The sequence below is a fragment of the Danio aesculapii genome, chromosome 9 (assembly GCF_903798145.1).
Source record: "Danio aesculapii chromosome 9, fDanAes4.1, whole genome shotgun sequence".
NCBI lineage: Eukaryota > Metazoa > Chordata > Actinopteri > Cypriniformes > Danionidae > Danio > Danio aesculapii.
In genome coordinates this window covers 6,590,991-6,604,285 of record NC_079443.1, presented here as the reverse complement: position 1 = coordinate 6,604,285, position 13,295 = coordinate 6,590,991, and the positions used below count along the sequence as shown (strand labels likewise).

General features: G+C 35.6%; 1 protein-coding gene across 1 annotated transcript in view; it reads left to right on the top strand.

The window, feature by feature from the left end:
• The window catches only part of ptprna (protein tyrosine phosphatase receptor type Na), a 62,003-nt gene that overhangs the window by 23,051 nt on the left and 25,657 nt on the right, over nt 1-13,295 (top strand). Inside the window, exons 10-12 of the mRNA XM_056465350.1 lie at nt 1,640-1,726; nt 1,890-1,969; nt 2,064-2,128. Of these exons, the coding sequence (XP_056321325.1) occupies nt 1,640-1,726; nt 1,890-1,969; nt 2,064-2,128 (232 nt within the window). The remainder of the gene's footprint in view (nt 1-1,639; nt 1,727-1,889; nt 1,970-2,063; nt 2,129-13,295) is intronic.

The window sequence follows — 13,295 nt, the reverse complement described above, 5'->3', positions numbered from 1 at the left end:
GACTTTATTTTGGTGATCCCTATTTCACATTTTGTTGACTAAAAGTTGCATTGCAACTACATGTCAATTAATTATCATTTATTAATATTGGCATTAGTAGATTAGTTATTAGTACATTAGTATTAGTAGACTGTCTGCTTAATATCTGCTCCTTCAATAGACATTTAACTGACTATAAGAAACTTTGCAAGTACATGTCAACTTACACTAACCCTAACCTGACAGTCTACTTATATTCTAATCATAATTATTTAGCATGTAGATACAATGAAACTGAAATTTATCAAAATGCCTTAAAGAGACCATAAAAATAAAGTGATACCCTATTTAGTTGATATGTAAAACAACTTACTTTTTAATAGTAGAAATTTATTTTGCATTGTTATCATTTCCTTCAAAAGTAATAAATCACAACTGTGGGCATGTGTATAGCACAGTGCCATCATGATTATGGAAAACATGATTAAAAATACTTATTAAAAGCAATAGTTTTTCAAATTGTCATTATGAAATCATGGACATTTCTATAGTCACTATACATTGTCTTGTTCTACTTTTTAAAAAAACAAATCAGCAAATTAATGTATAAGCAAGTTTAAGTATAAGCTGCATATTATGGTTTTTATGAAATCATATTATTTTATTTCAAGTTACAACAAAGCAGTAATTTTGTACTAAAATTTATAACAGGAATAAAAAATTTAAAAATAAGAGACCACCCAAGAAGTCTCGTTTTCTTTGGATTTACTGGATTTATTAAGTCAAGATTTGAGTAAAATATTAATATTTGTTTTACTGTATAAAGTTCTGGTGACAGAAATATTTACAGTTGGAACATTTTGTTTTAGTGAATGAAAATTGGGCAGATAAAATTTTTTTTTTCATCAAATATTGATTTCTTAACTCTTCAGAAGCTATTGAAAATCATGTTTTCTAATCATGAGTATAAATACAGTGCTCAGCATAATTGAGTACGCCTCAATTTGAATATGTGTATCCATTTTTCAGTGAATATAGGCAATGTATTTTGTTGCATTTAAACAACACATATTTATTAAACAGATATATTTATTAAAATTATATTTTAGTCACCAAACATATTTAGAAATTGAAAGATAATACAATTAAATTCAAGCAAAATATTAAAAATATATTGTAAAATATACAATATATATATATTTTTTTGCTTCTCTTGATTTTTCATCTTTTTTAAATATGTCTTTAATATTTTTCTATAACATACATTTGGGTGTACTAGTTTTTGGACCGTTATCATACGTTATTTTGTTAGATAAGCTCCAGATTTGGCTTCAGTTCTGACTAATCTAATGCATATGCACAAATATAATATTGTACAGCTTCCTATTAAAAATATGAATTTAAAAGAGAGATTTGTGGTGTACTCGTATATCCTTAAACTATAAATGAGCATTTTCAAGTGGTCTCTTGTAGTCTCTAGAATATCTTGAGAAGTGACATTAAACTTATTCAAGATCATTTTCCCCTTGAGAAGAAAACAGCCTTGTGTGTGCCTAAGATGTGTTTCTGTTAATATGGCTGAATGTTGCTTTTTCATTTAATTTATTTGTGCATCTAAACACTCGTGTGCATTGTACGTCTTTCTGTGTTTTCCCTGCAGTCATTTAAGTCTGTATGACGGGGTGAAACTCTTGGAAACCCTGGCAGAGAAAATCCATCTCTCCACGAGCAGCTTCATCAACATAAGGTAAATTGTGTGTGTGTGTGTGTGTGTGTGTGTTTGCATCTCTGAACGAAGAGACTGATAGATTGGGAAATAACGGCTGAAAATAAAAGCTCTATTGGGCCCCTTTTTATTGTGTGTGTGTGTGTGTGCGTGTGTGTGTGTGTGTGTGTGTTTCTGCGTGCAGTGTGGTGGGTTCGGCCCTGACGTTCAGGATCAGACAAAATGCTCTGAATCTCAGTGCTGAGGATGTGGCCAATAAAGCCGGTGAGTGACATCTCATCTCATTTGGAGGGTTATTTTACATTCAGCTGGATAAGAAAAGACAAACGTACGTGATTAATTGGCTTTACATTTACAGTGGCAGAGAAGAATTTCCTGGAGGGTGAGACAGGATTAAAAATCATCCAGACTGGAGTAGGAGAGGTAAGCTTTCCCTCCTCTCTCAAATTCAAATGAGCTTTATTAGCATGACTTGCTCAGTACTGCCAAAGCATTGTCCAGTACGTGAATAATGATCAGTTATATAATACATATAACAAAGAAAACAAAAACATAGCTATCTGTAAAACATTTAAGTAAACAGATGCATGTATACTTCATACAAAATAAATAAATAAGTAAATACATTTTTCATTAAATAAAATTATAAAATCAACAAATAATTATACAAATAATAAATAAAATAAATTCATACTTAAGATATATTATAATACATATAATAAATAATATATATATATATATATATATAAATGCATGTAATTGACTGTTTATTATAGTAACAAATCATTTTTTATGTTGAATATACTGTATGCTGAATATAAATAAAAAAATAAAAAAATAAAAAAATATAATATAAGTGGGCGATGCAGTGGCACAGTAGGTAGTGCTGTCGCCTCACAGCAAGAAGGTCGCTGGTTCGAGTCTCGGCTGGTTCGAGCATCCGGGTGCTCCGGTTTCCCCCACAGTCCAAAGACATGTGGTACAGGTGAATTGGGTAGGCTAAATTGTCCGTAGTGTATAAGTGTAAATGAGTGTGTATGGATGTTTTCCAGAGATGGGTTGCAGCTGGAAGGGCATCCGCTGCGTAAAACATGTGCTGGATAAGTTGGCGGTTCATTCCGCTGTGGCAACCCCGGATTAATTAAGGGACTAAGCCAAAAAGAAAATAGATGAATGAATTAATATAATATAATATAATATAATATAATATAATATAATATAATATAATATAATATAATATAATATAATATAATATAATATAATATAATATAATATCATAAAATCATATAATTCAATACATTTTTGTAATTATAATAATTACTGTATAATTTGCACAAGAATGGCTTCTTCTGTAGTTTTGTCTACTAGTTGACAGTCCTAGTATGCTGTTGTTGTGATCAATTTTCACGTAAAAAAGGAGCTGTATTTATTTTCAAGTTTGGTAATGCCATAAAACATGGTTTAATTTGTTGTCACTTTGGGAAATATTCAGCTCTATATGTGCTGTTAGTATTGACAATACAGTAGGAGAGTCTCTCTCTCTTACTCTCTGTCTCATTTATTATTTCATGTCGTCAAGTGCAGCAACAGTCACACATTCAGTGTGATCAGCAGGTCTATAGATTAGCGATTATGGGAGCCGGTTGGCATAATGAGCCCCTCTCTCTTGTCAGTCAGCAAGAGAATTGGCCACACAGGTCATTATTCTCCACATAACCACCCTCATCAAGCAAACAGGGAACGTTCTCATTCAAATTCATAGATTCTGTCGTTTTGTCCATCTATTATGTACAGATCACGTAGCGTAGATATAATTTGCGCTTCTCATGAATCACGTTGGCGTTTAATGCCGCGCACTGCACGAGGAGGGCATTTGAAATGAAACGTTTTTTGAAACGGTCACCGTTCAACTTCAACTGTCCCCACTGTACCGTTTCCCCCTGTCTCCGATTCTCCTGCGCGTTTTTTTTGTTTTGTCCCCGCTGTGCCTCATTTCTCTCCCTCACTCATTCTTTCTCTTCTTGTCCCATGCCATTCTCCCCTCTGCCATTCTTCTGGCCCTTCTCTTTTTGTTACCTCTGGCTTTGACCCCTCCCTCGTCCCCTTCTCCCCTCGCTCCCCCACTTTCTTGGGTGGCTTTTGTGCTCTGCGCATATTGAGGCGTTCTGTGCTCCCTCGCCTCGCTCGCCTTTCACTTTGTACAGCTGTTGCAGGCCCTTGAATGCAGAATAATGTCTTTTGTTGCATCCGGCTGCTCATATTTTTAATTATTCTTTCTTGTTGCATTGTAGGCTGTGACACTTTCTTTGCTCTCTGAAGTACACGGTGTGTGAGAGCGCTCGTGTGTGTGTGTGTGTGTGTGTGTGTGTGTGTATTCGCTCTGCCTGTCTTTTATTTTATCATTTTCTCTCTCTGCCTCGGTAATGAGACCTGCCTGCACCTGACCGTTTTTTGTCCGCCTTTTATGGGGGTAAATGCTTTTCTGCTTAGGCTAAGGTTTTGTCTCTCAGTGCTTCTTTCTTTCTCTCTCTCTTTCTCTCTCTGAGTCTTTTTTTCTCCCTCTCTTATTTAATGAATTAAAGTTTTTAACATCCCACGGTGACATACATAGCAATGCCGTTTGGGAATCCCACAGAGTTGGCTCTGAAAGCGCATTAACGAGGAAACGTTATTAAAGGAGTCTTGAAATTTACTCTAGCATATATATATTTGTACTTGATGAATATCTGATTGTTTTATTTATTTATTTATTTTTTTAAATGTTGTAATGTGAGCACTTAATTTCAGGGAAACACACAGCTGAAGTTGTTGTGTCATTAATGATTTGTTTCAATGGTCCTTACAATCAGCAAGAGAACCAAAATGAACAAAGGCACTGATTAAACAAAGAAAACATTTTCACAATAGGATCTAAATGACAAGCTATTTCCTAGAAATACAGTATATGGGTGATATGGTGGCGCAGTGGGTAACGCTGTCGGCTCACAACAAGAAGGTCGCTGGTTCGAGCCCCGGCTAGGCCAGTTGGCGTTTCTACATGGAGTTTGCATGTTCCCATGTTCGTGTGGGTTTCCTTTGGGTGCTCTTGTTTCCCCACCAGTCCAAAGACATGTGGTATATGTGAATTGGGTAAGCTACTGTGACTTGTCTGTAGAGTATGTGTGTATGTCCTGATCCTCCAGGTTGGGGGTTGAGCATTGGGCTAATGACCCACCTCGTAAAAATTAGATGTTACGAAACACCAACATGGTGCGGCAAAATATCAACTTTGATATAAACTGCCCAGGGAGTAAGTAAAGTATGTGCTCATTCTCTTCTGCTCTTTCTCCCATTTAAACACACACAAACACACTTTCTGAGGACTCTCCAATAGCATAATGTATTTTATAATGTAAAAACCATTTACAGGATATGGTCTTACCTTATCCCGACCTAAACCCAACCCTCACAGGACACCTGTTTTTTAAATGTCTAAAGATCTTGTTAGATGTTAGCTATATGCACATAAACTTTTAATTTTCAGCCAGGCAGCCCAGTGGCTTCCGGTCTTTCCATTACAAAATTGTCAAATATAAGATCTGTTTTATTTAAAAACCAGCTATTTTCACTGCCTGATAGATATACGATATGAATTGGGTCTCAGATCGGACAAGAAGCACTGCATTAAATTACATTTCCCCTTCCATGTCTTTAAAATATGACAGTTTATTTTACCCCAGTATTTTCAATGGAATTTCAGCGCTAACCTGTTGCTACTAACGGTGCTAGTGGTTACAACGATCTTTCATCTCATTTTATGCTTGAACAACTAAATGAATGCTTAAGTCTATTTAACTGAAAGTATTGTAATTACATTACAATATCGATGCTGTAAAAACAACCTTGTGAAATTGAAAATAGTCACATTAAGCTGTAGTTGGAATAGTCACATTAAGCTGTGGTTGGCACTGGAAGTTTATCGTTGGCTTTAAAACTCTAGCTCTGCATAGAGCCCATTATGAGAAAACATGACGTTCACATCAGCCACCTTAACATTGTTATTATAGTAATTAAAATTATTGGCATGACATTTTACATTATACCAAAACCAGTACACGCACACACACACGCACACACGTGCACAAACACGCACACACACGCACACACACGCACGCACACACACACACACACACACACACACACACACACACACACACACACACACACACACACACACACACACACAGTCACTATTTTTCAGTACTTTAATATGCTGGATAAATTGGCAGTTCATTCTGCTGTGGTCACCCCTCATTAATAAAGGGACTAAGTCGAAAAGAAAATGAATAAATGAATAATGCAAAAGCTACATGTCAGTTCCCAGTAGTGAGATACTGTAGCAACTGGGCTTTTTCTTGAAGCAGTTAAACTTGTACAGTTGTTTAAATAGACACTGTTGTCAGACATTCTGTAGACTATAAGTAATTTTCCAACTACATGTTAAGTATTAGTAGACTGTCAGCTCAATATCTGCTAATACTATATTTTAAAGGTTCCCAACAGATATTCTGCTGGCAATAAGCAACTTTGCAAGTACATCTCAACATAGACACTCTACTTACACTCTGATAATTCAATGATGAGAGTTATCTGACATGCATAGTTACTCATAGTTAAGGCCAGACGGAATCTGCAGACGTTTTTTTCTATTTCTGCAGAGAATTTTGGTAAAAATCTGCGGATTTTTGGAATTTTGGAAGTATCATAACTAAAACCTTAATATGTGAAATAAAAAATAATACCTTTTTAACTTTTATTTAATGTTTAAAATGCAAATCCAATTAGATCCACTTTATTTGGTAAACAAAGCAAGTCTCTAATATACTGTAATATCTCTACTAAAAGACTCAATAATATCACTGTAATTAATTTAAAAACTGAATAAATATAGATTTACACACATTTACTCAAGTAAATAAAAAGAATTAATTGTGGGCTAAAAATCTGCAGAAAATCTGCAGAATTCTGCGCGCGCAGATTCTGTGTGGGCCTACTCATGGTAATCATACTGTATTGGTCATACTGTATTGCTAAATACTCTGGTTTTAGGTGGGAAATGGTCAAGGTTCATTTGTGTGGTTAGCTTGAATTATGTGGTAGGTTTTCTAGACGAGCTCATGTTTATGAGTTGGGAAGTCACTGTAGTGTCAGGTGTGTTCAGATCACATTGGTTAGAGTGAGATATTATTTTCAACAATGAGATACTCAACAAAATTAGTTTTTAAACCTGCACTTTCACGTTTTTAGTTTACGAAGGTGCTGTAGATTGAATCTTTATGTAAACCATCGTAGGCAACTTGTATTATACTGTGGTATTTTGTACATATGGTTTTATAGATACACACATTGATGTACAGACACATACAGTAGATTTGTTCACCATCTTGGAATGGTTACCTTATCATCTCTCACATCGGTTTTCTTTTTTTTTTACCATTATGCTATTATTAGTTTTGCAAGAGACCGCAATTAGGCAACACGATTTGAATACACAGAATATAGACTGGTTAAAGAGTACCTTTAGGGTGATTACAGTCATGATTTACTACAGGACGTTTTAAATAAGTAAATTAAATAAGAAATGCATGTGCAGTATCTACATGGTAAAAGCATTGTATAAAATGATGTATTGAAAGGGTAATAACTCGTACTAAATGGGACCTAACTAACATGCACATAGTTAAAATAAGCAAAGATTTAAAGACCCAAAAATGAACGTTTAGTTTTTATTTACTCACCCTAAAGCAGTTTCATACACTGTAAAACCCAAAAGTCAACTTTATCAAATGAAATAAGTGTAAACTCAAAATTGACTGAAAGATAATTCTACTCATTTCAAAAGAGTTTTAAACTCAGTGTTAAAGGTAATGAGTTCATTAAATACCTCAGTACTTCAACTTAAATGGAGTAAGTTCACAGTACTCATATAGATTAGTTTTTTTTTAACTCAAATGGTTTGTAGCAGTCAATTTCTTCAAACGGTTTGACTTGCCTTAACTTATTAGGTTTTACAGTACTCAGTTGGTTTGAGTTCTCTTCATTTAATGCGTTTTACTGTACACAAATGCTTCATTTACTCAAATGGATTAAGTTCACAGCACTCATTATGATTAGTCTTTAAACTTAAATGGTTTGTAGCAATCGGTTTCCTCAAATGGTTTGAGTTATCTTGACTTATTGGGTTTTACAGTGTACATTTATACCAGGCTTGTCCAATCCTGTTCCTGGAGATACCTTCCTGCAGAATTCAGCTCCAACTCTGATCAAACACAACTAAACCAGCTTAGTAGTAACTGACGGAGCACTTAGTAATTACAGACTGGTGTGTTTGATCTAGGTTGCAGCTGAACTCTGCAGGAAGGTAGATCTCCAGGAACAGGAATGGGCACTACTGATTGATACATATCCTTTTTCTAAAAATATACTTTGAAAAATGTTAGAAACCTGTAGCAAATGGCTTCCATACTAGGAAAAACAAATACTACAGAAGTCAATAGTTACAGGTTTCCTCCATTTCCTTCATTTCAAAGAAAGTCATACAAACGTTTTTGCATTTTGAGTGAACTATCCCTTTAATACTCTTCAAATCATCAACAGGGTATAATACCCATGTAGTCACCGGCTTCTAAAATATCATCTGTGGATATGGTTATTCCAGATGTGGAGGCTCAGTGTTTGTGTCCTTGCCAAAATGTATTACTTTACAAAACCCCCTTTTTTAAACCCATGGCACTTTCCTTACACCCCATTTGTTGTACCCCCTCCTGCTCCTGTTGCTTTCAGACAGTTTTTTTTTCTCCTTTTACCCTCCTCCTCTCTCTCTCTCTCTCATACACACGGACAACCGACCTATCCCGGGCATCAATAGCACCCCCCACTTCACCCACCATTTCACCATCAGCAACATGTGGAGCTGTCGCTACGCAACCGCGTTTGATGTGACAAGTGGCGGCATTGGTTGAATGGGGCTTAGAAGCAGCGAGGCCTTCATACGGGTCGGACACACAGCTCTCGGAGAGGCACACTCTCTCTTTCCCCTCCCTTTTCTCGTCCTTCCCATTTATTCTCACTCATTTACCTTTGCGCTCCGGCACTACACGCATGCTACTCTTTCCCTACGTTTGGGTCTCTGAAACGTTCACCACGAGGTGTTTCGTATAAGTTCTTTGACTTGGACTTTGAGGAGGCTTGTAAAGCTGAGTTTGAAGACGGTGCTGTTCGCGATCCGGTGGTGCATGTGTGTGTGTGGTGTAAAGAGGTGTTCGGTCTGTGGAGCGCAGGATGAGTGCGGGTGAGTTCTATTTCATCTACTGATGCTGCTGCAGGCCTTTATGATGGAGTTAAATGCTGAGATGAATACTTGAGTATTTTGGTGTTTGTCTGATAGCTATGTTTGACTCTATGATATGTTTTCTGTCTAAATAATAACAAATTTAAAATAAATTATCATACTTGGTATGACTTTTTGTGATAATTAGACTGTCGATATACTGGTGCTATTTATTGTGTGCCCTGATTTGTCAAATTTTATGTAATTAACATTTCTAAAAGTAATTTGTAAACTCTTTTTTTAACAACATATTTTTCTTCTTCACCTGTGGATGTGATTATGGAAAGATTGACGTTTCAGGTTGTTATATAGGTACAGTTATTAATAATAATGTCTTTTTCCTCTTTTGAAACAAAAATATACACTCTTTGAGTTATCATAACAAATAAAATAAATTATGCTGTATTTTAAGCGTTCTGTATATTATATATTATCTACAGTAAATATAAGTAAACTAAATGTCCCATAACCGTTCAAACTTTTACTATCACAAATAATTACTATACAACAATTCGATTTTCTTGACATCACCAAGCTAAGAACGTACTGCAGTTTTTCTTGAGGTTAAAATATAATTATAATAAATAATTTTTAATTGTTATCTAGTATATAAAAGCTTTCGTTACACTTTTTGATTGAAATAGTTATGCTTCAATAAATTTATAATTTCACTGCATCATTCGTCACCTCATACCATAATAAGGGGACTCAAATATAAGCTCAGAGGTAATAAAATAATATCTTTTAATAATCAAAAGAATCTCTTAAGATTAAAAATGACTAGAATTGTAAAAACCACATGCATTTGATCAAAGTTTATATATTTAAACAGTTAAAGTCAGAATTATTAGCCCCCCTTGGATTTTTTTTCTTTTTAAAATATTTCCCAAATGATGTTTAACAGAGCAAGGAAATTTTCACAGTATGTCTAATCATATTTTTTCTTCTGGAGAAAGTCTTATTTGTTTTATTTTGGCTAGAATAAAAGCAGTTTTATTTTTTTAAAACCATTTTAAGGTCAAAATTATTAGCCCCTTTAAGCTATATTGTTTTTCGATAGTCTACAGAACAAACCATCGTTATAAAAAAACTTGCTTAATTCCCCTATCCTGCCTAGTTAACTTAATTAACCTAGTTAAGCCTTTAAATGTCACTTTAAGCTGTATAGAAGTGTCTTAAAGAATATCTAGTCAAATATTATTCACTGTCATCATGGCAAAGATAAAAGAAATCAGTTATTATAAATGAGTTATTAAAACTATTATGATTAGAAATGTGTTAAACAAATCTTCTCTTCGCTAGACAGAAATTGTAGTTAAGCCTGTTTTTGAAGAATTGTGCGCGATCTTGCATAGTGATGTCAGGTGGACTGGTTGCTGTGGTAACAGGGCAGAGCAGACTGGATGAGTGAGATGATGTAATCTGTTTGTAGTCGTTGCAGGTGCTCATGAGTTCATACTATTTCTCTGGGTTTCATTAGTAATTAGAAAAAGGTCGTAAATAAGTTTTATTACAGACTGCTAAACCATCCACTCAGTGACATTATTTTAACTCTGACATAAATCTCATTTAATCCTCTAGTAGTGTTAGATAAACCATTTAAAAAAGATTTATGCTTAAAGACAAACAAATGGTTACATTACTCACTATTATAAATTTTATTTACAATATCACCTACACAAAAACATCTAGTGTGCATGCACACTCACTGAATGCTTCAAAAGAAATTCGTTATAAACTAGGAAATAATGAAAACGGCACACTTTCCACTGTGCAACATGATGGCAGAGAGACGATGGCGGTGATGAGAAATCTGACGAGTCATAGTCTGAACACTTCCATCAGATATCAGCAGAGTCCTGCTGAATTGTGAAATCAATTCACAGCGAGCGAATGGAGCAGAAGACGCATAATGGGACAGACAGACAGACTGATGAAATCTTAGATCACTGCGAGAGAAATGCTCTGTTTCTGACTCGGAGGACACATCTCGGGCCGTGCCTGAATCACCTATTGTGACGCGAGGTGATCTTTGCCCTCGAGATCTTCCAAAACAAACAAGCACACACACACATAAATACAGCCAGCGTGTGTGTTTGTGTGTGTGTGTGTATCTTCTTTTTCTGTGACTTGGGTCAAAGGGCACAGTGGGTGTCAGAGGGGTCATGGGGAACGGTGGAGGGGTCCTGGGACCCTGAATCCTATTTTGCCGCTTCTTGAGGAACAGATGTTTGAATTATGCTTTCTCGGCCAACAGCTTATTGTGATTCAAATGCACATTTTAGTCATACAGACAAGTCTGTACGTGCTGAACTGAGTGTGTTACGTAGGGATGAGCCATATGCTTTGCGATAAACTGGTAAGGCTCCTTTTGATTTATTCGATTAAATCATACAATCTGGAAGAGATTTGATCAGTCCGAGCAGTAAAAAAACGTACTACAGAAGCATGTGTGTGATACAGTTTTGACTGTGTATGAGCCAGTTTACAAACAAAGAGACTTACTGACAGATGTTTACTCAAAATTCACTATTTGAAATAACTAATTAGGTAACACTTTAGTTTAGGTCACAATTCACGGTATTAACAAACCATTAACTAACACTACTAGCTTAATAAATGACTAATTAGCTGTTTATTAATAGTTAATAAGGTGGAAGTTGTGTTTAGGTTTTAGGGATGAAGAATAAGATCATACTTTATAACTACTAATGAACGGGTAATATCTTAATAGTAGGCAGGTAATGAGCCTGTAGTTGATAGCATGAATTGTGACCTAAACTAAAGTGTTATTTTTCTGTAACCAGATGTGGTTTCATATTACAAAATAAGTATGAACTCAAACTATTTTATAGTATCCAGTGCTGCTATAAAGGCTATGCCGATTAGCACTGCATTATAAATATACTTTATTGTTATAAATATATTCAGGAATGCTTGAAGAACACAGATAGACCATTGAGTAGCTCAATCACACGTTTATATTTTTCATGTTTAATCAAAGGGTTAGTTCACCAAAAGTGAATATTTAGTTATTAATTGTGTGTCTTTCCCAACCTCTGAGACCTTCATTCATCTTTTGAACACAAATTAAGATATTTTAGTTCTCTCAGACTGACTCATTCAAAGTCTAGAAGAATAAAACATCGTCCAAACAAAGCGTATGCCTTCAGTTGTTCATTCGGAATATTACCAATGACAAGAATACTTTTGTGCTCACATAAAAAATCAAGGATTTTATTCAACAGTTTCTTCTCCTCAGTGTCAGTATAGGGCCCACTTTCATGAGAGCGATGTAAACATGTACTCTATACTAACACTAGGGAGTAAAAATTGTTGAATAAAGATGTTATTTTTGTTTTATGTGTGCACAAAAGTATTGTTGTAGCTTGCTAATATTCCAGTTGAACCACTGAACCACATGATCTGTTTTGAGGATGTTTTCTAGCACCTTTCAGGAATATTGCCTTCAATAGAGGATAAGGGAGCTCTCAAATTTCAGATTGAAAAATCCCAAATTTGTGCTCTGAAGATGAACAGAGGTCTCAGGGGTTTGGAATGACATGAAGGTGAGTCATTAATAACAGAATTAAAAATGTTTGTGTGAACTAGCCCTTCAAGGGTTTCTATCTCCTTTCTACTTTGCTAGATAGTTGGACGTCTTTACTTCTCTGATGCATATGTGGATTTTCTTTTTAGCACAAGTGCGTCCTCTAGCTTACAATTTGAATGAAACAGATATTAGATTACATATACTACTCTTATTTCTACATACTTTGATCTAAGTTTTTTCTCTCAGTGGACACATATGCATTATAATCATTGATATCATTATTGCAGTAAAAACGTCCATATTTCGCCCATCCCTTACGTCATCCTTACGTCAATATGACCTTATTCCTCCCGCATCGCCCTCTCTCAACTCTTCGGTCCCCCGTAAGCATGCTTTCTCTCCTTGCGATCAGTTGGCTTTTCTCTCGGCCTCCTCATTTTCTCTCAGACCTTGGGGGGCCTTTGTCCTCTTGTCCTAAACCAGCTCATTTTTCCTGCCTGCTCCTGCGCTCCATTCTAAAAGCCTGTCAGTCTTCCTTTCGGGGGCCTCTCTGGAGTAGCAGGTGAGGCGCCCCACACCCCTTATCTCCTCCCCCATTGTCCTGCGGTCCAGTCGCGCACCCTTGCTTCAACACCCCCTCCTTCAATCTCCTATCCAAAACATTCTTC